This window comes from Mus musculus, chromosome 10 (genome assembly GCF_000001635.26).
Source record: "Mus musculus strain C57BL/6J chromosome 10, GRCm38.p6 C57BL/6J".
Lineage (NCBI taxonomy): Eukaryota > Metazoa > Chordata > Mammalia > Rodentia > Muridae > Mus > Mus musculus.
Window position 1 is genome coordinate 81,601,776 of NC_000076.6, and position 26,029 is coordinate 81,627,804.

The 26,029-nt window shown below is 49.5% G+C and overlaps 1 protein-coding gene and 1 pseudogene across 7 annotated transcripts; one reads left to right on the top strand and one right to left on the bottom strand.

Moving 5' to 3' along the window:
* The first annotated feature begins 4,532 nt into the window (after positions 1–4,532).
* Positions 4,533–8,061, top strand: BC025920 (cDNA sequence BC025920; annotated as a pseudogene). The gene is made up of 3 exons (NR_030677.1): positions 4,533–4,615; positions 5,101–5,209; positions 6,364–8,061. The product of NR_030677.1 is annotated as a cDNA sequence BC025920 (transcript).
* An 11,950-nt stretch (positions 8,062–20,011) lies between these two features.
* On the bottom strand, positions 20,012–26,017 carry Sirt6 (sirtuin 6). Of its 6 annotated transcripts, none has more exons than NR_166193.1 (9): positions 25,697–25,791; positions 24,653–24,842; positions 23,941–24,123; positions 23,282–23,341; positions 22,372–22,467; positions 22,217–22,297; positions 20,974–21,097; positions 20,633–20,904; positions 20,012–20,303 (listed from the first exon to the last, which is right to left on the bottom strand). NR_166193.1 is itself a non-coding variant. In NM_001378944.1 (9 exons), the coding sequence occupies exons 1-8, from the start codon at positions 25,760–25,762 to the stop codon at positions 20,638–20,640; spliced, it is 1,005 nt and encodes a 334-aa protein (NP_001365873.1). In that variant the 5' UTR covers positions 25,763–25,791; the 3' UTR covers positions 20,012–20,303; positions 20,633–20,637. The 6 variants fall into 6 exon arrangements, 5 of the variants coding, with proteins under 5 accessions (NP_001365873.1, NP_001365874.1, NP_001156902.1 ...); NM_001378944.1 differs by having other exon boundaries at positions 24,715–24,842; NM_001378945.1 differs by adding an exon at positions 25,117–25,212 and having other exon boundaries at positions 20,012–20,904; positions 24,715–24,842.
* Between the last annotated feature and the right edge of the window lie 12 nt (positions 26,018–26,029).

Sequence of the window (26,029 nt, forward strand, 5' to 3'; positions counted from 1 at the left end):
TACGTCCACTCCAGCCACAGATGGGGGATGTGAAATTAAACCACAGTCACCACTTTGGACTCGGAGGCAGGGGCAGTGACGGTGAGTTTGGGGCCAGCCTGGTTTCCATAGTACAAGCAGGTGTAAAACAGAAAGGGCTGTGAGAGGGCTTAGTGGGTAAAGCCCATTGCTGCTCAGCTTGAGTTTGATCCCTGCGACCCACACAGTAGAAGGTGAGAATGTGTTCTAATTCCCAAGAAGTGTCCTCTTGCACCCACATACCACACATGAACAAGTGATTGCAACTCAATTAGGCCTCTGTCACAGCAACTTTTCCTTCATTGAAAAGTATTTAAGGGACTGGAGAGATGGCTCAGCAGTTAAGAGCACTGGCTGATCTTCTAGAGGATCCAGGCTCAATTCCCAGCAACCACACGGTGGCTCACAACCATCTATAATGCGATCTGAAGCCCTCTTCTGACTTATAGAGCACTCACATATATTAAATAAATAAATCTCTTTTTTTTGTTTTTTGTTTTTTCGAGACAGGGTTTCTCTGTATAGCCCTGGCTGTCCTGGAACTCACTTTGTAGACCAGGCTGGCCTCGTTCTCAGAAATCCACCTGCCTCTGCCTCCCGAGTGCTGGGATTAAAAGCATGCACCACCACGCCCAGCCTTAAATAAATAAATCTTTAAAAAATATATATTTTAAGGCCAGGCAGTGGTGGTGCATGCCTTTTATCCCAGTTCATGGCAGAGGCAGATGAATCTCTGAGTTTGAGGCCAGCCTAGTCTACTGAGCAGGTTCCAGGACAGCCAGGGCTACACAGAGAAACACGGTCTGGGAACAAACAAACAAACAAATTAAGTGTACAAATGTTTGCTTGCATGCACTCAAACCATGTGTGTGCCAGGTACCCTCAGAAGCCGGAAAAGGGTGTTGGATTTCCTATAACTGGGGCAGACATATGGTGCTGGGTCCCCTGCAGGAACAGCTAGTGCTGGTAACTGCTGAGCCGCCTCTCCAGCCCCATATACATATATACTTTTTCTTTTTATCCCGGCCCTGCTTTTGACCCCATGAGTTTTGCACATACTAGGCCAGTGCTCAAGCCATTACTATCCATTTCAGCCAGGACTGTCATTGACAGGACCAGTGGGACTATAGGATCTTCATTTCCAGAGGGCTGCCCATGGCAGGAAGCTGAAAGGGGAGGGGTAGTCTCTCTCTCTCTCTCTCTCTCTCTCTCTCTCCCTCTAGCGGTCATACCTACTAAGACACGTTAACAACAAATTTACATCAGATGATGTCACCACCACAGCTGAAGCTGCAAAAATATTCAATCATTGTATCAGCTCTGGCCACCATCCAAGTCTGAAAAGGTTAAGTCTATTTGCTGGCTGTGGTGGCTCAGGGCTCTAATCCCCACACTCAGGAGGCAGAGCCAGGATCATCTCCTGTGAGTTCATGTCTCAAAATAACAATAGCAACATTTTTTTTAAAAAGTCCCTTTTGTCTTTTTTTTTTTCAGTCCTGAGAGAGTCAGGGCCTTGTATATGTTGTTTATTGTATTTAATTATTCTATTTACTTATTATTTTACTTAATTCTCTCTCTCCTCTCCCTCTCTCTTTCCAGAGGGTTTCTCTGTGTAGCCCTGGCTGTACTGAAACTCACTCTGTAGACCAGGCTGGCCTGGAACTCAGAAATCTGACCCTGCCTCCTGAGTGTCTTACTTAAATTTATTTAATTCCATAGTGTTGTTTTATTACCACATTTATTTTCGTTATTTCATTCTTGTTACATATTTATTGCAGGTTCTTTTTTTTTTTTTTTTTTTTTTGTCTTTTTTGTTTGTTTGATTTTTGAGACAGGGTTTCTCTGTGTAGTCCTGGCAGTCCTGAAACTGGCTGGCCTTGCACTCACAGAGATACTCGTACCTCAGGCATGGGCCACCACACCCATCCCATTTTATTTTTCCATTTTTTATTAGGTATTTAGCTCATTTACCCATTTTATTTTTAAATTTATTCTTTCTTTTTTCTTCCTCCAGCCACTCACGATTCTAAATTTATCCTTATTTAAGAATGTGGGCTGGAGAGATGGCTCAGCGGGTAAGAGTATTGACTGCTCTTCTGAAGGTCCTGAGTTCAAATCCCAGCAACTACATGGTGGCTCACAACCATCCGTGATGAGGTTTGATACCCTCTTCTGGTGTGTCTGAAGACAGCTATAGTGTACTCACATATAATAAATAGATAAATCTTAAAAAAAAATAAGAACATACATGGACCTTGTGATCCTCTTGAGTCAGCTTCTAGGGATCACTGTAGCTGGGTTCCTAGAAGGCAGAAAGAGGATCCGGGCACCGTGTCCTACCGCTGGGCAGAGTGGAGGTGAAGGAACACACCCAGGCTGGCACATCCTCGCCTCAGGGTGCACTCAGCAGCTGGACATGCACAGGGCCCACTACAGTAGCACCTGTGTCTACCTCTCCCCACCCCCAAGTGTCCCCTGTATTGTGGGTCCCACCTCCTTTATTCCATGGCCCCTGTGTGTGCTCCTTCCCTATCATGGTAGCCCCTTGTAATGAGCATAGGAAAAAATGCCTTTTAGACATGTAAAAATAACTCAGGGTCTCCAGGACTGCATCTGATTACTAGAACTCAGTGACTTCACTCACTCACGTGACTGACACATGAGGCCATTACACCTTATATAAGCAGAGGCCAAGAGCAATGTTCTGCTCTGCACACCTGGAGAGTGAGCTACCTTGATCTGCCCTGCAGCTAGAGAGTCATGTCTGCCCTCCACCCCCCCATCCTGACCCTCAATTCACAGACTTCTTTTAGAGACTGTCCTTCAGCTAAGATATGGCACACAGGTGAGCAGCCTTGTGGAGATAGGCTTAGGACCAGAGTTAGGAATTTAGAAGGTGAACCTTGTGTGATGACCCTCAGCATAATAAAATACAACTTTTGTTTTACGATGTATGTCTACCTTCTTGCCTCGGTGTACAACTTCCCCAACACATGTGAGCGTGCACACACACATACCACACTAAACACACACACCATACACCAACCACACACATATATGCACACATGAACGCACACACCATACACTAACCACACACTAACCACACACTGACACACTACAGAGAACACACTAACCACAAACACACACCACACTAACCAAAAACGCACACGCACGCGCGCGCACGTACTCGGTGGGCCCTGTGCTCCCGCCTTGGAAGTAGCCAAGACTTCAAGGCTCTGCTTTCACTTCCCCCTGCCCTCCGACCGTCTGGGGTGCAGACGTTGATCGAATATTCGCTAGAGACACATGAGCATTTTGGGGCGTCTTGTGTAGGGTGACCCCGGTTGTCACCTACAGGAAATAAAGACTTTTCCTTCTGGAAGCTTTCTTTGCAGCGCTCAACCTGAACGCAATGCGGTGCTCAGAGGAGAACGCTGTCGCCATCTGCTGGTCGAAGCCAGACTCCACAGGCTTCCAGAGACCGGAAGAAAAGGAGTGGGGGCAGGGTGTGTGTGTGTGTGGGGGGGCATGCTGAGGAGTCAGGGGGGAGGGTTGGGGGATGTGTGGGTGACTGTGAGGGACCTGGGGATCCTGGGGGTAAGTGGAGGTGGGCCCGAGGTGGCTAGGGTTGTTGGGCATGCAGAGACCGGGCGGCACTTCGGAGGTATAGTCAGAGGCAGAGGGAATCTCTTGAGTTCGAGACTTGCCTGGTCTGCATAGTGTGCCCTTGTCTCAAACAAACAAAAATTAAAATAAAACGAAGAAACAAAGAAAGTGAAAATGTTGAAAGCGAACGAAATTAAGGAGGAATAATTCCCAGCGTTGGTCATTCTGTGCTTTCAAGGGAAGATAGTACTGTGTGGGAGTGCTAGGAACTAAGTTTTATTTATTTATATGCCTGTGTATTGCCAGGCCAGAAAGGGGCTCGGATCTCTGGAGCTGGAGTTAAAGGTGGATCGAACCTGTACCTTGGCAAGAACAGGCTGTGCTCTAACCACTGGGCCTCTCGCCAGCCTTATCGATATACTTATTTTGTGTACATGTGTGGCCGCGAGAGCCGCAGGGAATATGATGGACGTCAGAATTAACACCTGCGGGGCTCAATTCTCAACTTCCACCACCTGAGACTCTAACTCGGGTTCTCGTTCTCGGTTGCAAGCGTTCCCAGGCGTTGAGCCATCTTGCGGAGCTGAATACGAGCGAGCATTAATGCATTACTTCAGCATTCAGAGCCGACTAGGGCATCCCAGCACGCAAAAAGGACGCCCTGGGCCCAAACCAGATCACAACCCGTCCCAACCCCGCCCACCAAGCCAGTTTTCCTCACCGGGGCTGTCAAAGGAGCGGATTGTGCCGCTACCCAATCACATTCGAGCAAAGGCGGGGACCAGCGATTCTGAAGTCCGCTAGTGGAGGAGTGAATGGTCCTGCCTATTTTTAATATTTCACCAATCACTTGGTCCACACTAATCTTCACTTCCGGTTCATGAAAAAAGCCGGAAGTTCTTTGTACGAAAAACTGGAACTTGATTGAAGCCGGAACAGGATGCAGAGAATGACCGGAACTGGATGTTAACCAGTTAGGATAACCAGAAACGTAAATATGTTTCTCTGCCGCTTTGGTCTTCGTCGCTGTCGTCCTTGACCCAAAATAATTCCTCATTCGCTCAACGTGCCCAGAGCCAAAAACAATCCTCGGGTCGAGGGCAGGGAAGGGCTAAAGATTTGTGTGACTGCGGGAGAGCGTGACCTTGGGTTAGAGTACATGGAAGCATTAGCTTCGGTGCAGGATAACACGTGCGGGTCCCCGCAGGGCAATGGGGAGGGATGAGACACGGTGCTGTTTCCATGGGAACCATGCGCCTCAACACTGTACCTGGAACGCAGATGCACAGGCAGTCGGTGTTGAAAAGTTGTAAGGGACATCTGCAGATGTTACATACAAATAAGTAAATAAGTGAGACTGCAATGGGGCCCAGTGGATTACAGTGTTTGCGGCCAAAGTGATGACCTAAATTAAGGTCCATAGGTGGAAGAAGTACCTTGTTCAATCACATCTTCACTAGCTTTCTGTTTTCCAAGGTTTCCTTTGCTGCTTAAGCTCGGCTGTCCTGGATCTTGCTCTGTAGACCTGGCTGGCCTTGGACTCAGACACTTGCATGACTTTATCTCCGGAAAGCTAGGATTAAAGGTGCCTGGACCCAAGCTCTTCTTTAATTCCTTTTCACAAGATGAAAGCCTTGCTAGGTGGGATCTCGCCTGAGGTATGAGGATCTCTCCCTGTATTCTATTTAATATCTTTAGTCTGTTTTTCTCCCAGGATTTAACTCCACTCCACTCTCCTTTTCTCCTTGAACCATGCATTTTGTATTTTTCCTTGGTCAGCTTGCTTCTTTTCATTAAAACACTCTTCATAAGAGTGAAGCACAGCACAGAGTCTATACCAGGTTGCTTTGAGATTTCCTTTGCCAATTCAATTAATCCAAAACATTTCCCCTTAGCCTCAGGCAGGCTTTCAACACTGGCAAACAACATAGTAACATTTTTTTTTTCTCCTCAGAAACCTTTTGCAGGGCAGTGGTGGTGCATGCCTTTAATCCCAGCACTTGGGAGGCAGAGGCAGGTGGATTTCTGAGTTCAAGGCCAGCCTGGTCTACAGAGTGAGTTCCAGGACAGCCAGGGCTACACAGAGAAACCCTGTCTCGAAAAAACAAACAAACAAACAAACAAAAAAGAAAGAAAAGAAAAAGAAAACCTTTTGAGCCAGGTCCTCACAGCTCACATCACCCCAATATCAATGTCTTCCATATTCCTGCTAGGTTGGCCCTTTAAGCCCCACTTAAAGTTTACACTGCTTTTCCAAACCGTGGTCCCAAGTTCTGCATTACTTCAAAAGTTTGAGCAGACGGATAACAGCGTCCCTGATACCAACTTCTGTTTTAGGATTTTATTGCTGTGAACAGACAACATGACAAAGGCAACTCTGACACAGGACAACATTTAGTTTGGGCTGGCTTACAGGTTCAGAGGTTCAATCAATTATCATAGTGGGAACCATAGCAGCATACAGGCAGACATGGTGCTAGAGAAGCCAAGAGTTGTACATCTTGATCTGTAGGCAGCAGAAAGAGTGTGCCACACTAGACATAGTGTGAGCGTATAAGATCTCAGAACTTGCCTCCACAGTTACACAATTTTCCCACCTAGGCCATACCTACTCCAACAAGGCCACACCTCCTACTAGTACCGCTCCCTATGGCCAAGCATTCAAAGGCATGAGTCTTTGAGGGTCATACAGGTTTTCTCTGTGTAACAGTACTGGCTGTCCTGGAACTTGCTTTGTAGACCAGGCTGGGCACCCAGAGCACCTCCATGAAACTAGGGGCCAGGAAGAACAGAAGATGGTACAGGTACAACGGGAAAGTGTTCAGCTGAGCACACCACCAGAGGATTTGTTTGGGCCTTCCCAGTCTTTGAGATCTGCCTGTCTCTGCCTCCCAAGTGGCTGTGCCACCACTGCCTAGCACAAGACACTGTCTTAAAATTCTGAACATTGAATTTAAGCTATTTGTAATCTCTAATGACTCCTTAACTGTTCTTCCTGCTTTGAGTGGCAGTTCTTTTATGGACAGACTGTGAAGAAGATGGCTTTGGCCAGGCCAAGGGTCCTACTGTGGCCTGTAGGTGGAGCCAGTGATGGCACAGAGCCCAGGCAAATCTCTGAGAACCAGAAAATGCCCCTCACAAGACACAAAGTCTATCCTTGTGAGGACTGTGGGAGAGCCTGATGTGCTAATGCCTTTGAGTGGAGACTGGTGTTGAGGAGAGCACCTGCAAGTGTGACGACACTGGGAAAGCATCTTAGAGAAATGTGCAGAGTCCTAGCAGGACAAAAATCCTGAAATGTATGAAATGTGGACGCTTTTTCCTGTTTCTCCTCCTTGAAGGGACACACAAGAGGTCACAGAGCAAAGTCATGCATGTGACCCACTCAACGTGGGAGAGCCTTTAGCTTCTACTTCTGTCTTAAAGGACACACGAGGACGCACAAGTGTAAAGTGTGTGGGAGAGCCTTTGGCTGTCACTCATCTTCCCGAGATGACCACACATGTGTCGTGAGTGGAGCAGAGCCTTCTGGTACTCTGTGTCCCCGAGGGCACACTGGATGACACATTTGGGAACCAGTCCTTACTATGTGAGCAGTGTGGGAAAACCTTCCACTCCCAAGCCTACTTCCAGACACACCTGAAGATGCACGCTGGGGTGAAGCCACACGCACGTGCACAGTGCTGTAGGGCCTTCAGCTTCTCAGCATCCCTCAACATCCACATGAGGACACACATCAGAGAGAGACTCTACAGATGCCAGCAATGTGGGAAAGCCTTCACTTCTCAGTCTTCCCTTCAAGAGCACATCAGGATGCATAGCAGAGAGAAGCCTCAGACGTGTGAGCTGTGTGACAAAGCCTTCAGTCCCTTTCAATATTTCCAGAAGCACCTAAGATTACACAGGGAGGAAAGGCCCGCCTGTGCAGCAGGTGTGCGTGCAGCAAGTGTGGGAAAGCCTGTCATTCTTCCTAGTCCCAGTGCACACGTGAGGACACGTACTGGGGAAAGACCCATCCCTTCGAGGACGTGAAAATTCATGCTAGACAGAACCTGTAAGGGGCTCCAAGGAGCCACCCATGAAGTGTGACCTTGTTGTAGGGTTTTGGACAAGCATAGCCCAGGGCCTTGGCCTCATCCCACACAGAAAGAAGACCATGCATATGAGAAGTGTCCTCTACTGAGTGGAAAAAAGCACTCTGGGAAAGGGCCTCACTCACTTGGAGGACCTGGGAAAACCTTAGCTGTATCACTTCATTTATTTTCTCCAAGCTCCTTGAGGAAGGATTCCGCTATGAGATAGACTCATGCTTCAGCCCTCTGCCCCCACCTCTGTCTCCCACGTGCTTGGACTCTGCATGTACACAAAACACACCTTGCCCTCTCAATTTCTAAAACAAAATAAAACAACAAACAAAAACAGTTTATTTTATTTTTAGTTATATGTGTGTCTGTTTGAGTTTGTGCACGTGAGTGCCGTTGTCTTTGGAGGCCAGAGGGATCAGATCCCATGGACCTGACACCCATCCACCCAGTGTGGTGTAGGCACAATCTTAGGTGCTCTGAAGATCAGTGTTCACCCTTGACCTCTGCGCTGAAGTGCAAGTTTCTGGTTGTGTCGTGCAATGCAGACTTTTGTGGTAGTATCTTTGCTGAGTCAGATTCACTCGTGACATTTTGCTGAGACAAGACCTGTGGGAGGACATGTGATGTTTGGAGAGAGTATATGTGTGACTCAGTGTACAGTGACTGGGCACTTATGTAGCTAGCCTTGCAGTGCTTCATTGGTTTTGCATCTTCACTTTGTTGAGAGAGGCATGGCAGAGAACTCCTGTCATCCTGGCTGGTTCTAGTCACTCCAGCTGAACATGCCAGTTCAGCAGAGGCCTGGCTGTTTCTGCTGGATCTTGCCACCACTGTTGATTTGTGTTTGATATCCTGGCACTACTGAACTGGACTGCTGGTATCCTGACAAATGGAGATAGGAATCACCACAAAGAACTACTTCCAAACAGGTCCACATCCCCTTGTCTTATTTACCATCTTTTCTCCCCTGCCTTAGGTTTATGATGGGCTAGAAGGGGGCTTGAAGCATTTGAAAACCCTTATTAAAGTAGGTTTTGAAAAGTCCTATATCCTGGTGCCCAATGTGGCTTAGGCATAATGGATAATTCTGCTCTGAATGTGGTAGAGGAAAGGTAAGGTTATGCAGAGGTTAGCAGTGTTCTTTAAGGAGGTTGACACAATAGCAGCTACGGCTCCTCAATGTTTCCTACCTTGTTCCAGAGGGTATTTTGGTTTTGTTTCATGGTTTTCTTTTTTTTTTTTTTCTTTTCTTTTTTTTGTTTTTTGTTTTTTGAGACAGGGTTTCTCTGTATAGCCCTGGCTGTCCTGGAACTCACTCTGTAGACCAGGCAGGCCTCGAATTCAGAAATCCACCTGCCTCTGCCTCCCAAGTGCCGGGATCAAAGGCGTGCTCCACCACGCCCGGCTGTTTCATGGTTTTCATGTATTCTCTTTTGAAAAAGATGGGCGGGGGATGGGAGTGACAAATCTCTTGTATTAGAGAAGATTGAGGAGTTTGCTGAGCATGTAGAGAGTTTGTGAACAGAATTCTTAGGAAGCAAAAAGAGCCAGTGGGAGAACGGCACACTTCAGGATTCATGTCTGAGACCAGGAATTTACTTCATGATGAAAAAGGGAGGCAAATAGGCTGGAAGGTAAACTGCCACCTTGCCCTGCTCTACCCACTTTCACTACCTGGCACCAGCATCTCCATGAAACTAGGGACCAGGAAGAACAGGAGATGGTACATGGACAATGAGAAAGTGTTCAGCTGAGCCCAACACTGGAGGATTTGTTTGGGCTTACACAGACACCTTCTGCCATCCCAGGTTTTATGCAGCACATGCCTATGATGAGCTAACCTGGCATCTGATAGGAATGCTAGATTTAAAGCACTTTAAGGAGGCTGTGGTATTATATGGATTACACTCCCCATATGTTAAAAAATGTTAAATACTTGGGCTGTTCAGAATAGGGTTTCCCCCCACGATTAGATGGGATTGGTGTCAGCTGTTCTAGACACTGGACAGCAATTACAGTGGTTATTGTGGTGGAGTCAGGAAGCCACAAAAATAGAAGAATGGAATATAGCAAGGAAGATAAATGTTACTAAAGACAAATTGCTTGGTGAAGGGGGTTATGCTGATTTATTAGAACAAATCCAATCTGATGATGGTGTAATGGAACAATGTCGTGTTGTGGCTTTAAGAACCTGGAATATGGGCCTGGAGAGATGGCTCAGCAGTTAAGAGCACTGACTGTTCTTATGAAGGTCCTGAGCTCAAATCTCAGCAACCAAATGGTGGCTTATAACCATCTTTAATGACATCTGATGCCCTCTACTGGTGTGTGAGAAGACAGCTACAGTGTACTTACATATACATAATAAATAAATCTTAAAAAAAAAAGAAGAACCTGGAATATGATTGAGGAGCTGGGGGTGGGGTAGGGTGGTGGAACATCTGTCTCATTTACAAAGGTAATATGGGCCTCTAGAATCATTTGCTGACTTCTTTCTTTCTTTCTTAATTTTTTTTTTTTTGTTTTGTTTTGTTTTGTTTTTTCGAGACAGGGTTTCTCTGTGTAGCCTTGGCTGTCCTGGAACTCACTTTGTAGACCAGACTGTCCTTGAACTCAGAAATCCATCTGCCTCTGCCCCCCCCCCCACTCCACCCCCAAGTGCTGGGATTAAAGGCATGCACCACCACTGCCTGGCAATGTATTTATTTTTATTTCATGTGCATTAGTGTTTTGTCTGCATGCATGTCTGTGCAAGGGTGTCAGATCCCCTGGATCCAGAGATACAGATGGTTGTGAGCTGCTGTGTGGGTGCTGTGAGTTGAATCCAGGACCTCTGGAAGATCAGCGAGTGCTCTTAACTGCTGAGCCATCTTTCCAGCCCCTAATGGTTGTTTATTTTAATGACAATTAGTTATTTTATTTTATCATATGTGCATGGGAGTTTTGTTTGAATGCGTGTTTGTGTACCACTTCCATTCCTGGTGCCCACCAAGGCTACAAGAGGACGTTGTATTCTCAGGTACTGAAGTTACATACAGTTGTGAGCCATAAACCACTAGACCTCTGTTCTCTGCAAGAGCAGCTCCTGCTCTAAACACTGAGCAAACTCTCCTGTCCATGGTTTTATGCATCCCATACAAGATGCTTTATGCATTGAGAGAGAGAGAGAGAGAGAGAGAGAGAGAGAGGGGTGCTCCAGGGAGGGGTAATCACAGGCATGTGTGTATATGTGTGTTCATGTGAGGATGTGGATTTGTGTACACATGGAGACCAGAGGTCAACAATGGGTGCTTTGTTCTATTGTTCTTCACCTTTTCTGTGCTCATGCACACTCCCATGTGTGCATGTGAGGAGGGTGCATTTGTGTCCTGATTACTCACACCCAGCCTTATTCCTTTGGTGTACAGTGTCTCTCTGCACTTAGAGCTGAGTCAGCCAACAAGCCCCAGTCATCCTCCTGTCTCCTCCCCCACAGCGCTGAGGTCACAGGGCCACATGACCTTGTGTGGTGTTGAGGATTCAAAGCCTGGTCCTCATGCGTGTGTAGTAAGCCCTCCTACATGCTGAGCCATCTCAGCAGCCTCTCTTTATTTTTTGAGACAAGGATGTCATGGCTTCACTTGGGCGGACTGTCCACTGAACCCCAGGGACACCTCCTGCCTCTGCCAGCACTGGGCTTACAGGTGTTGACAGCCACACCTGACGCTTATGTGGTTGCTGAGGATCAGAACGCATGCTTCCATGCTTGCCCGCTGAGACATCTATACAGCTCTGATTATTATTATTATTAAAGTTATCATCATTGTTATCGTGCAATATGGTTGCCAATGCAGCTGCATGACACAGGAGCACTGTCACCCTGAATAACGCATCTCTGGCCCACTAGGACGCAGACAGAGCTGCTCTTTCTCGGCTGCTTTGTGTTTTTCTTCTGGGAAAGGGATTGAGGGCGTTACTAGAGAAGGAAATGGCTCTGATGTCTGTTAGGAATCAACTGCTCTGGCCCTGGCCATTCAAGCAGCCAGCCCAGGCATATCGGGACAAGGAGTTGTGGATGTGGAGGCTGACTGCCTTAACTGTTCTCTGGGAAATCTTAGCCAACTCATGATGATTAAGTTGTACCAGGAAATTTTTCTTTTTTTTCTTTTTCTTTTTTTTTTTTTTTTGGTTTTTCGAGACAGGGTTTCTCTGTGTAGCCCTGGCTGTCTGGGAACTCACTCTGTAGACCAGGCTGGCCTCGAACTCAGAAATCCACCTGCCTCTGCCTCCCAAATGCTGGGATTAAAGGCGAGCACCACCACGCCTGGCTCCAGGAAATATTTGAAGCAGGAAATGTTCTTGAGAAACTTGAAGTTTTAGTCGTTAAGAGAATTGAAGACCCCAAGGAAAAGGAAAACTGGGCCTGAGTCACTAAGGACAGGGACATCCATAGAACTACAAGGGACAAGACAGGGGAAGAGATACTGGAACACACTGACTTGACCCCCTGGCGTCGTCTGCCTCCCATACAAGTACCCTAACACTTAGCTACACAGATTAGGGTACAGGTTTTAAGAGATAGAATTTGGGCTTGCGAGAGAGCCCTGGGGGAAGCGGCAAGAGGAATTCATATTGCACATGGGAAAGAGTTTGAGGCACATTGTACAAATAGATATTTGGATAAGCTTAAGAAAGGGAGTTTTGCAAATTTAAGACAAGTTACAAATACTAACATTACCCTTCCTGTTTTGCACCTTTCTGCTCTCAGGCTAACGCTGTGACCACAAGTTCATGCCCGGATGACCTGTGATGTGGAGAGTTTTCTGAGAGGTAAAGCTTAATGAGTGTATAACTTACTTTTGTGGACGTTGAACTGTGACTTTTGGTGTGCGTTGTGCTTTCTGGTGACAGTTACATGGAGTTTCTAGGAAAAATAGTGGGCTTGAGGAAAATAATGAAAGGCTTTTGATTGTGTATAATTGCATAACAATGGAAGCGTGTAACCAATAAAAGACTGAGGTGAGGGCTGGAGAGTTGGTTCAGTGTTTAAGAGCATTGACTGCTCTCTTGGAGGTCCTGAGTTCAAATCCCAGCAACCACACGGTGACTCACAACCATCTGTAATGATATAGGATGCCCTCTTTTGGAGTGTTTGAAAACAGCTACAGTGTACTTACATATAATATTAATAATAAAATAATAATTATTATTTATATAATAAATAAATCTTTTTTTAAAAAGATGGAGGTGAACTTGGGGGGCGTGGCGCTGGGAGGGGGGGGAGAACTGCAAGCTGTTTCTGAGCTCAGCTTCAGAACAGCAGTCACCTGTCAGCGTGCACCTGTATCATTGCTTGAGACTGAGAGTTTGCACCAATTCAGTCCCTCCATTCTCGAGAACCCTGAAATGACAGAGGCTGGCCCTGGGCAATTATTATTACTACTGCTACCACTACGAGTACTACTATTATTATTTTGACAATTTCTCATATATCTCAAGCTGGTTTAAATCTTCCGATGCAGCACAGGCTAACCTGGGCTACAGGAGACTCTATCAAAAAGAAGGCAGGTGTGTGTGTGCCCAGGAGAGATTGCTCAGCAGTTACCTGTTGCTTTTGTGGAGGACTTTTGTTCAGCACTCCATGGTGGCTCACAGACATTTGTAACTCCAGTTCCAGAGGATCTAACACTCCCTTCTGGCCTCTGTTAGTGCTGAAGTCGCATGGGGCATGCATTGCTATGGTGGTAAGGACTTTACCTGCTGAGCCATCTCCTCAGCTCATGAATATCTGTCTATCTTGTTTGTTTGTCTTCTTGGTAGACTAATTGGTAAGTTAGGTGGTGGTTCGTGCTGCATGACACACATGTGGAGGTCAGAGGACAACTTATGGTTCTCTCTTCCCAGGGAATTCACTCAGCTTGTCAAGTTGGCAGCAAGGGTTAGTGATCAGGCATTTCCACCGGCCTGCCTCCAGGGACCTAGTGTCAGTTTATGTCATTGTAAGACTCTGGAGAGCCTTAGCTTACTGGAGACTCCCTGAGTGAACATTGCAGAGCCAGGAATTGATGCAAAAAGCAAGAGGAATTTATTGTTCTAACACGTTGGGATCATTCTGCACATGGAGAGAGACCGACCACGCGCAGCCCATCTGGCGAGCCTTTATACAGTTCTCAAGGCAGCAGCCATTAGGCACAATGTGATTGGCAGAACAGTGTGACTTTTAAACTGGTTGGTCTATAGGGAATGAGGTGGGTGGCCAATGGTTGCAGAATGTGTCTATGGGTGGTCCGCCCCTCCTCCCTGAGGTCTGAGGAATGCAATCAGCCCCTCCTTGCTGGAGGGGAGGGGTGCCTGTGTTCTTTATGACCTTCCAGGAGGGGAGGGGTCTGGTGGACTTTTCTAAAGTTCCTGAGCTGACCTCTTCATCATCACCTACTGCCAAGAGCTCCAGGTGTACCATGTGTGGTACAGAAAATGCTCTGGCCACCCCAGATCTTTCTCCTGTTCCTCTGTGGCTCTGTCTCCTTCCTGTACTTTCTTATTCTCTGTCTTGTTCATTTTCGCTGCCTGTCTGTCTCTTGTCTCTCCCTCATGTCTCCACTCTGAGACAGCCATTCACTCTCACTGCCTCCTCCAAACCTCTTACACTAGATCTGTCGCACAACATAATTTCTTAGCAGCACATCTTGACATGGGCCCTGCAAAAGTACCCTCATCTTTGCTACTTTAACTTATCAGCAAGCCCCTTTATGCTCCGAGCTCTCTTGCTGGTCCAAGTGCTTATATTTCTAACATTATTATTGAACCCAGATTTGGGAATTGCATACTTTAGGTTGCATGCACTAGAAATCCTCCCAGGCCCTAACACTCGGGAAGGAGTAGGTCAGCACGCTTAATGAGGCACCCAGAGACAAAGTCCAACATAGTGTCTGTGTAGAATCAGAGCTATGAGAAGTGTTCAAATAATGAGGCATTCACCACCCAATTAGACATTTTAGTAACACATAAATATCTAAAGAAGACCCAGGTAGTGGTGGTGCACATCTTTAATCCCAGCACTTGGGGGTGTGTGTGGGGGGAGGGTGTTAGGCAGAGGCAGGGGGAATCTGTGTTTGAAGCCAGCCTGGTTTACAGAGCTGTAATAGAACTCTAGTGGAGCCATTCATTGTATATGGCAAGTTCTGGAGTGACGGCTTCTAGGCTTTGACGGATCCTTTTGCACATACGATTGCTCTCTGAGGGTTATGCAGTTGCTCTTCCTGAAGGATTCTCAGAGCCTTTGTGTAACAGTCCTGAGACATACCTGGCAGACCCAGAAGTCTCATTTGGCTGAGAAGTGCTTAGGCAATGGTTGCTTCAGACAACTCCTGGATCTGATAAGAGGTTTGCTATGTGGAAAGTGACTTGCTAAAAGAGCCTTTCCTGAAAAGCGCCCAGGTGTTCAGTCCTATAGAGGCTGAATGACGCCTCAGACGCGAATGGTGCGTAGCCGCCAAGAGTGCTTTGTTCTGCAGAAGTCCAGCACGCTGGGGTCTCCCTTTACCAGGACAGAGAGACCCTGATGTGAGCTCTCAGGCCTGATTTAAAGCACAGAGAGGAGTCCCAGGGTAGGTGGGCTTTGTCTTACTCTGTCTCTAAGGACATCCCTTTACCTGGGTGTGGAGGCTGCCTGGAAACTGCTGACCCATTGTCCTTGCTTCTGGCCAGGTGGTGGGGCAGTTTCTGACTAGCTGCCTGAAGCCTGAGTTTTAGGCCTAATCTCACTGAAGCCTGTCGTGGAGTCAGCCTGTCTTGTCAGCTGACCCTTTCGCTGCCGAGAAGGCTAAATTCATCCTGGAGTGTCTCCTCTCTCCAAGTACCTGGGAACCATGGAGGAAGGCTTCCCATTGGCTGCTTCCTGGGCTCCCCTGGACGTGGCCACCCCCGTGGCTGGGTCCTTGAAGCTCACAGAGCAATGTCCCATAGAGCAAGTTGAAACTCATGCTTCCTTGTTGGCTCTAGGTTTGTGTCAAATGAACAAAAACAAAAAAATGAACCATCACATAGGTGATTGGAGGCATTTGTCAACTTCACAACCAAACAGCAAATGGCAGATGCCAGAGGGGACCAGGCTGCCCTACTCTTCAAGTTTTACATTATTTGGCACTTCTGATACTTTATCAATGAAGAGCATATGCTCTTCTGCTCAGTGAGTAAAATAATCCCAGTTGGAAAGATAGGAAATGCAATGGGTGGGATCCCACATTACTCCACTGAGGTCATGAGTAAGTATCACAGCACTCATGGTCCAAACAGCCCCCTAAGAGATATTTACTAATGGCCACTGGATGGAAATTGAGCTGTTTAGTGAGGGCCACCAGGGAAACAGAACCGTGTATGTGCATGTGTGAGTGCTCATGAGCATGTGTGAGTGCTCACGTGCACGTGCTGAGTCATCTCTAAAGTAGTGACGCCAGCACAAGCCCACCGGAGACCCCGAGACCCAGATCCCTATCATTGAGGCTGGAGACCCAGCATCACAGTAGTCCCACAGTAGCGTCTCTCACTGGGGCCAACCGGCAGTTATTGAGTTCACAAGGTGTGCTGCCTCAGTAGTACCAATCTGGCACCAGAAGGTTCCTGGAGAACCAGCCACCGGCTATGTTTGGGGATACCAGTTCCGCCATCAGCCAGAGGGAGGCCACAGGAGCAGAAGGTGAGATGGTTTCCCCTGACAGATTCTGTCTGGGCTGCTACCATCGGCATGGACTGTCCTACACTGGGGAAGGCAGTCAGAGCATCTCTTCAGGTGTGTCTTCTGCTCAGGTGATTTTAATTTGTGACAGGTTGACATCGAACCCAGCATAATCCAAGCCTAGCTGCATATAAAGAGTTCAGTTTAAGAGACCGCAGAGATGACAGCTCAAACTGAAGGGAACTTGCTCTCCTCCGGCCGTGAGATGTGGGCTTGGATCCCAGCACTCATGAAAAAGTTGTGCTTTGGTGCTGCCTGCAACCCTAGTTCTGAGTGGGTGGACGCATGGAGATCATTGGACTTGCCGGCTTTCAGCTCAGCTGAGATGCACATGAGGCCCAGGTGCAGGGAGAGTCTGCTAGAATATACGGGGGACCCGGACACCTTCTTCCAGCCTCTGCGTATGTGCACAGGCAAATAGCCCTGCACAGGTGTGAGCACATCTGCACACAGAAGCTTATGCATATACTTACACCATGAAAAGAAAAATACGGGGCTGGCAAGATGGCTCAGTGGGTAAGAGCACCCGACTGCTCTTCCGAAGGTCCTGAGTTCAAATCCCAGAAACCACATGGTGGCTCACAACCATCCGTAATGAGATCTGACGCCCTCTTCTGGTGTGTCTGAAGACAGCTACAGTGTACTTACATATAATAAATAAATAAAAATCTTTAAAAAAAAAAAAAAGAAAAATACACTTTATGACCGGGCAGTGGTGGCGCATGCCTTTAATCCCAGCACTTGAGAGGCAGAGGCAGGTGGATTTCTGAGTTCGAGGCTAGCCTGGTCTACAGAGTGAGTTCTAGAACAGCCAGGGCTACACAGAGAAACCTTGTCTCAAAAAACAAAAAACAAAACAACAACAAAATACACTTTAGGGCTGGGAACGTAGTCCCATGGTGGTGATGGTGATGTGTTTGTTTAGCACATGCAAAAGCCCTGGGGTTCATCCCCAGCACACCATGCACACACACACACACACACACACACACACACACACACACACACTGCTCACACAGGTGCCATGACACCTACAACACTAGTAGGACTGCATCTCTTGTGTCAGGTTGCCTCGAACACTGTATGTATGTGAGTCCCTTTGTAGTGTGACCCCACACTGTGCGTCTGCTGGTTTTCGAAGGGTGCTGTCTCGTGTCTCTGTAAGGAAGAGGAACAATTGAAGGTCTTTCTTGACTGCCAGCCTTCTCTCCCATGGGCCCTCTTTTTTTAAAAGATTTATTTATTTATTTATTATGTCTAAGTACACTGTAGCTGTCTTCAGACACACCAGAGAGGCCGTCAGATCTCATTACAGATGTTTGTGAGCCACCATGTGGTTGCTGGGATTTGAACTCAGGACCTTTGGAAGAGCAGTCAGTGCTCTTAACTGCTGAGCCATCTCTCCAACCCTTAGGCTTCTTTTTTTTTTTTTAAAGATTTATTTATTATTATATGTAAGTACACTGTAGCTGTCTTCAGACACTCCAGAAGAGGGCGTCAGATCTCATTACTGATGGTTGTGAGCCACCATGTGGTTGCTGGGATTTGAACTCAGGACCTTCGGAAGAGCAGTCGGGTGCTCTTACCCACTGAGCCATCTCACCAGCCCATTAGGCTTTTTTTTTTTTTTTTTTAAGATTTTATTATTACATATAAGTACAATGTAGATTACTTCAGACCAGCAGAGGGCATCAGATCTCATGGTTGTGAGCCACCATGTGGTTGCTGGGATTTGAACTCATGACTTTCGGAAGAGCAAGTCAGTGCTCTTACCCACTGAGCCATCTCGCCAGCCCCCATTAGGCTTCTTTTAAAAATACAGAAATATTATAAGAATGTGTCTTTGTCTGTGGGGGGTGGGGCTGCTTCGGACTGTCCCCAGCAGCTGACAATGATTTGCCTCGTGCTCTAGCAGAGGCGTGGTTTTGCCAGCTGCAGATAGTCTCTGTTATTGTGCAATGTTTGGAATTCTGGGCACTTCTTGGAGGACATATAAAATGCAAGGGCTCCGAGAGGCAGTGTGGTTGGTTGATGGTCACTGGCACATGGGGTGGAGGGGGGTGAATTAGAGGGTTGGTTGATTGGTTGTTTGGTTTTAGTTTGTTAGTAGTTGTGCTAAAAGAAGAAACAAGAAAAAAGGAATTAAATTCAGGAGCCTCCCCCACCCTCATATAAGGAAGAACCCACAAAGTATCAAAAACCACCTACAGGATATTAGCCAAGGGAGGGTTTCCCCTTGTCACTGCTCTCCTGTGTGGAATTTCATGCACATCTGCAAGGGTGAGAAATGTCTGAGGGCTTTCCCACTCGGCTCATGACTGCAGGGTTTTTCTCTCCCTCACAGATGAAATCTGTAGTTTCTCTCTGAGGTCCTTTCCTGTCTTTGAGAAGATTGTAGATAAATGCAGGCTTCCCCACACTACTGACACTCAAGGACAGACGCGGTTTCTTTCTGAGGGATGGCTGGTGGATGTTCCTCCACAGCCCTTACACTGTGCGTGATATCAATGCTCTTAGGAGTGAGAGACCCCTGTGATCCTGATCCCACTGCTGCACTGGATGGTGAGCTGTGAAAGAAGAACGTCGAGTGGAGACTTTGCTGGGTCATGACCCTGTTACTCAGGGTTTGGGGTGGGAGACTTTCTGGTCTGGGTGACGATTTGGAACGCATATGAAGATGCCTCCAAACTGAGCGGGATTTCTGTGGCATTTCTCCACCATTCAGTTGATAGAATGGAGACCACTGCCGTTTGCAGGATGTCAGTCATGATCCCGCCTCGGACTCTGATTGGACAAAGCTGAAGTCGGTGCTTCTGATTGGGCAGGTGCCCAGCCCCGCCTCTGATTCACTACCTGTACTTAGCATCTATGATTGTCGAGGTTCTCCAGGTTCCACCCCTAACATCTGAGTGACCAGGTCCTCTAGAATGCTGGTGTGGGGAACCAGGCCCTGTAGTGGGACCAAGCCCCAGACCAGGCAGTGGGAAGACAGAGACAACAGAGACATAGAGACCCGAGCAATTGAGTATCTTCACTTCTACCAAGTTGGGCGCAGCCTGTGACACATGGATCTTGGGTGAGTGGGTTGACCTTGACTAACCAGACACCTAGGAACTCCTGGGATGTGGCTCAGTGCAAGCACGGAGGACCTGAGTTTGAAACCTCAGAACCCACAGAAAAATGTTAGATCTCACTGCGCCTGCATGAGCAAGAGAGTTGTGGGAGATCTGTCTCCAGGCCTGGAGTGGTCAGGAGGCCAGCTCCAGAGGTGATGGTGTCACAGGAATGGTTTCATCCATGGATTTGGCCATGTTGGGGTGGAATGACTTCAAAACAAAATAACAAAACAGGTCCTTCAAACTTCCGTTTTTTGGCTGGGTGGGGATTCTAACACACTTAGGTAAATAAAGGAGGTGGGGTGGGTTGGGGGAACAGGACTGGTGAGAGGGCTCAGCAGGTAAAGGTGCTTGAGCCAAGCCTGATGCCCAGAGTTCCATGTCCTGACTCCTTCAAGTTGTCAGCTGACCTCCACACATGAACCTCCACACACCACACACACACAAACGGAATACATAAATGTAACAAAATGTAAAAGAATGGAAGGGATTTTGTATTTATTGCATTGGGAGCTTCTGGGAGCCTGGGGCCCTTAGCACAGATGGGTGCCTGGTGGGCCCTTGGTGGCTCTGTGTCAGGGCCAGGGGATGGGGGGGAGATGCGTGCAGGGGGCAGCAATGGTGTGTGGAGTGTGTGAGACTGCTGCTCCGGGCACATCCTGAGTCACGAGCGGGTGTGATTGGTAGAGAGGCACGTGGATCCCTGGGACACGGCCTCTTCCACATGTGTGGGATTCCCCATGCCCTGAGATTCCCTGGAAGGACCTGGACAAGGGACACAGTGAGACTTTGAAGAAAGGAGCTGTGTTGGACATGGTGTACCTGCCCGCTGTCCCTACTACAGTAGAGGCTGAGGCAGGCAGGCTAGTTCCAGGCCAGCCTGGGCTATAGCAGTGAGTTCCAGACCAGCCTGAGCGATCTAGGGAGTCCTGGTCTCAAAAAAAAAAAAAAAAAAAAAAAAATCTGAAAAGACACCAGGGTGAGATATGCAAACCTGGGCTCAGTCCCCAGAATATAAAAAACAAACAAACAAACAAACAAACAAAAACCTCAACATGTGTGGTTCCTTCAAGTTCCCCTCCCGCCCCACATACCCGGGTCAGCTGGGGGCAGCCTCGGTCTTCACTCTTTTGGGGGGCCTGTGGAGTATAGGGCTGTTGGGCTTGGACTTATACGAAACATGCACTGCACCATTGAGATGCACGGGGGGCTCAGCCTTGAGTGCTACTGGGCGAGGCAGAGGTGGCAGGGCTTTGTCTAGCACGCAGGGTCCATCCCAGGCTGGAATCTCCAGCCCCAGATGCTTCATGAGTCTGCACATCACCTCATCCACGTAGCCGTGGATGCGCAGGTCAGCCTGGCGGTCCTGCCAAGGGAGGGACAGTCAGCGTGGGCTAGGGGGCACCGGGGCACCGGGCAGGGCACTGGTACATACATGTTTTGTGGGTTGCAGGTTGACAATGACCAGACGGCCTCCTCGGCGCTTAGTGGCAAGGGGCAGGTTCCCACTGGGGCGGATCTGCAGCGAGGTACCCAGGGTGACAGACAGGTCTGCGGTCCTGGAACAGGGAGCAGGAAGTGGGTGGGGCCCAGGCCCACCTCAGGTTCCAGCCCTCACGCCCACCCACCAGGCACTGGAGAAACACTTGGGAGCTGAGATTCAGTCTTGGTGTCTCACTGTAAACCACTGTCCAGTTTTGGGTTTTGTTTTTTCAAGACAGGGTTTCTCCGAGACAGGCGGATTTCTGAGTTCGAGGCCAGCCTGGTCTACAAAGTGAGTTCCAGGACAGCCAGGGTAACCCTGTCTCGAAAAACAAAAACAAAAAACAAAAAACAAAACAAACAAAAGACAGGGTTTCTCTGTATAGTCCTGGCTGTCCTAGAACTCACTCTGTAGACCAGGCTGGCCTCGAATTTAGAACTCAGAACTCTGCTTGCCTCTGCCTCCCAAGTGCTGGGATTAAAGGCATGCGCCACCACCACCCGGCCAGTTTTTTAAAAATTAACGACAACCAGGCTGGGTGGCACAGGCCTGTTGTCCTAGCTATTCCACAGGCTGAGGCAGGAGGATCAAAAGGTTCAAGCTTTGAGCGAACTGCATTCGCATTGAATTCCAGCATTCAGAAGGTAGACAGACCTCTTGAGTCTAAGGCCAGTCTGGTCTACACAGCAGACCTTCTCTCAAAAAAGGAAAGCAAATATTCCTGTATGGTGAAATGACTCAAAGCTGGAGGTCAGGGTGGAGCCCCACCTAGAATGCCCCAGTTAGGTACTGGGGGGCGTGGTCTGGGCGGAGCCCCACCTAGAATGCCCCAGTTAGGTACTGGGGGCGTGGTCAGGACGAAGCCCCCACCTAAAGTTCCCAGTTAGGTATGGGGGCGTGGTCAGGGTGGGGCTCTTGCCTAGAATCCTCCAGCGAAGGGGCTGATTCTGCAGAGGGCTTGTTTAGTGCACACAGGCCCAGGATTCTCCCCACTACCACAAAAACCTGAAAGCAGGAACGCGAAGAAACCTTCCACTCACTCTGTGTCTCAGCTTCTCCTCTGCACCTATGGTGCCCAGGGCCCTGGGCTGGGGGTGATGGGGACAACCCTGCTGTCCCACCCGAGTTTCGACCTTCTGTGGAGGTCTGCGTAGCCATCCCCACCCATTTCCACCTGGGGAGTGTGGGGTCCCACCTGCTGGCCTCATCAGCGAGCATCAGGTCCCGGTCAGGCAACGAGTCCTCCCAGTCCAGAATGGTGTCTCTCAGCTCCCCTCTGTGGCAGTCAGGGAATGGAGTCAGGGGGCGCCCACCTCCTCACAGGTGGAGGGTGTGAGGAAAGTCACCTACCTACAGGCCCGAAGTCCCCTGGTCTTGGCCACGGTGCAGAGCCGGCCTGTGGCCTTGAGGCCCATGGTGCCCACAACCGTGTCTCTGACGTACTGCCTGTAAAGGGGGAAGGGTGCACACACATTTTCTAATGTTCTCTCAGCTGGGGGGTGGTGTAGCCAGGCTCAACCCATGGGCTACTGAGCAGGACAAACAACCGAGGGATAGACAGACAGACTACTCAGTCTGAAAGTGCCTGGCAAGCAGACTCCGGGCTCTGTGTTTGAGTCATCCATGGAAAACGAAGAGCATGGTGGAGCAGGATTGTCGCCCCAGAGCTTGGGAGGCTGAGCTGGGGACCCCAGGAGTTCACTGGCCACTCAGCTAAACCAAAGAGGTACAGGTTCTGAGAGCAAGTCTGCCTCAAAACACAAGCAGAGGGGGCTGAGCCAGTGTCAGCCGCTGGCATCCACACAAGGGAGGGTGCGGGAGGGAGGAGGCTAAGGGAAACATGATGGCTCGCACCTGTGAGCTCAGCACGCAGGAAGCTGAGGCAGGAGGATGCCAAATTTCAGGATAACCTGGGCAACTTTAATGAAGTCCTGTCTGAATAAAGAACCCCTAAGAGGGAGTCAGGGGCCAAAGCTCAGGAGGCACAGTCCTGCTCAACACCCCGAGGCTCTGGTGTGCAAGCCATGTTGACACCCAGCCCAGAGCCATAGCAAAGGCAGGGCAGGGAGAACCCCTCATTGCCAAGGGCATGACCAGCTTCTCCCTTGGGGGGCTGTGAAGAAAGGGTTTGCCCCATTTGTCTACGAGCCTTTGTTGGTCTGTTTTCATCTGACTGTCTCTGGCCTTCTCTAGGCCATGCTAGGACCCTGAGCTGGCTTAGGGGAGGAGCAGGGTCTTGTGTTACACGGGCAACACTCACGTCTTACACTTGGGACATTCCTCTACAAACATGTTTCCGTGCAGCTCTGCCAGCTTGTCCCTGCAGAAGAAGATGCCAGTAAGGACCCTTCCCAGATCCTGGGGCTTGGACCAGCTGCTCAGTCTGCCTCCTCCTCCAGAAAGCCTTCCTAGGGGGCTCACTCACAAGGGGCGTCCACTTCTCTTTCCTGGAGGATGTCCCAGCCTGTCCCATTCTGAGGAACTGTTGCATGCATAGCTGTCTGACGGTGTCTTCACAAACTCACAAATACCTCCTCCCCACTACAAAAAACCTGTTGGCTAGCCGCGGCACACCCCTTTAATCCCTCCATTGGGAGGCAGAGGCAAGTGGATCTCTGTGAGCCTGATCTACAGGGCAAGTCCCAGGGTAGCCAAGACATGGAGAAATTCTGTCATGTACTCGCCCTCTGCCGCAACAGTCAGTTGGCCCTAAAGCCCCTGCCAACCTCCCCACCCCACCCCAGTGAGGGGTGGAACCCTGCCTACATCCCCCCAATTTGACCAAGTACTGCCCGGCTTTGGGCTCCGAGCCTTCCCCCTCTTTGCATCCCTAATAAATGCCCCTGAGCTAGGGCACCCTGGTCCAATAAGGAGGAAGAGATGCAATTGAGCCCCAGCCCCCCGGCCGACTCATCGGACCTGGGGAAGCCCGAGCGCACGTGCAGCCCGTCTACGTTCTGGCTGACCAGGAAGCTGAGGAAGCCCATGCGTTCTAGCTGAACCAGGGCCATGTGGGTCTTCGAGGGCCGAGCATTCTCGAAGGTGGTGTCAAACTTGGGGGCCAGGCCGCGTTCCTCCATGGTCCACACGCCATGGGGGCCTCTGAGGATAGCAAGCAGAGGAGGACAGGCACAGAGGTCAAACATTCATTTTCCAGGCTGTGGGCTCTTCCTGTTAATGCTGAAGTCAGCCCATGCTGGCCCCAGCCCCGTTCTTAGGGTGGTTCTGTATCCTGTGGTGGAGACAATGACTGCCGGGTAGGCAAGAATTCTAAAGAGCATGGGACGTCTTCATGAAAGAGGCGGAGGGGCTGAGGGTCTGGGGGTAAACAAAGGCAGGGGAGCTAGTGGAGCTGGGGCTGAGTACTGGTTAAGACCGGCTGCGGGTTCCCAGAATGCTTTACAGTGGTCATAGGCTGCCACCGAAGGTTATGGGTGAGCTAGTCACTCCACAACATTGAGTCATTCTGACCCTAGAAAACCCAGTGGCTGGCCGAGCTGCATGAATACATTTCCCAGCATGCCTTGCAGCTACTACATTATGTGGGCATGCTCTGATCCTTGGGCAAGTGGAGTTTTTGCTGGGCCTTTCAGAGACATAGGAAAACTGAAAGGTCCTTCTGCCACCTCACCTTAGTCCCTAGAGGTGTATCAGCAAGAGCCCTGCCTCAGTTTCCCCTCATTGTTCACCGACCTGAAGTCGGGGATGCCAGAGGCGGTGCTGATGCCGGCGCCCGTGTGGAAAACCACGCTGGAGGACTGCCACATTAGCCGGGCCAGCTCCCACACCTTGCGTTCCAGCTCCTCTGGTGGGTCGAAGATCTGTAGGGTCAGAGGGCAGGAGGAGGCAACACGTGACCTCCCAAGTGGCAGGCCTCCTGTGGGTCAATGCTCTGTCTGCCCCTTCTCAACATCCCTCAGTTCCAGCCACACTCTTAACACATCGCTGTGTCCTACCCCAGGGCCTTTGCACATGCCGAGCCCTCTTCCCAGAGTGCTGTTCCTGCAGGCAGCCACTCCTTTGTCCTGGTCTGGTTGTGGCCCACGTGACCTCCCCACTGACGTCATCCCCCATCCTGGACTTTAGATAACCCACCTCTCTCCCCTAAATCAAGATGCAGCTCTACTTGTCTAGGGGCTCCGTTAACATGAGGCAGGCAGGGCATGGTGTCGCAGGCCTTTAACACCAGTACTCGGGAGGCAGAGGCAGGAAGATTCCTGTGAGTTCGGGGCCAGCCTGGGCTACAAAGAGAGAACCCTCCACCCTACTACACCCCTTCAGAAACAACAAAGACTGACAGCCCCACACTCAGGATCCATCTGGCCCAGATTCAGGGAGGAGTACAGAGTGGGGTACAGGGATGCCCCCAGGAAAGGGTGCCAGCTTCCGGCCCTGCAGATCTTCCCACAGCTCCAGGTTTTCCCTGACAATTAAGACGTCCACTCCCTGACCTGACGATTTGGTCTCGTTCCCATTAGCCCCTCACTCCTTCCCTGACCCAGGTTCCTCCGTGTCACCCAGCCTGAGCAGTGGGTGTCACTTCCCGCCCCCTCCTTCCAGGGAAGTCCCTCCCATTGTCTAGACTCTATGTTTCATGCTGTTCCCACAATGCCCCGCTTCGCCCGGCCGCTCCCCGTCTGGGGTCATTCGGTGACTCGAACACTGCAGCTCTCACCTCGGGCAGCCCGCACTTGCCCTTATCCGCGTAAGGCGACAACCCTGCTGCATAATTCACCGACATCGTCGCCGGCGCTGCCGCACGGGAACAATAAAGTTTCCCTTGTTGAGGCCGCTTCCGCCGGAAGTGGTGAAGGGACGGTCGGGAAAGAGTAGCCGCCTTCCCTAGATACGTGCCTGAGGGTGGGGTGGGTACGTGGAGGTGAAAAACAGCATTCTTTCCAGAGCGCATGCGCCCTCCTGATGCAGCAAGCTTAGTCTTCAGTGCTGGCCGAGACTACCTCTCTGACTTAGTGGATTCCCCAGTCCTGGGATCCGCGACCAGAGCCAG

Coding starts and splice junctions, on each gene's coding strand:
- Sirt6 (NM_001378944.1), bottom strand. CDS start 25,762: ATGTCGGTGAATTATGCAGCAGGGTTGTCGCCTTACGCGGATAAGGGC. Junction 23,342..23,940: donor GTGCGCTCGGGCTTCCCCAG/GTCCGATGAGTC, acceptor CTTCTTCTGCAG/GGACAAGCTGGCAGAGCTGC. Junction 22,298..22,371: donor AGGGGACTTCGGGCCTGTAG/GTAGGTGACTTT, acceptor TGACTGCCACAG/AGGGGAGCTGAGAGACACCA.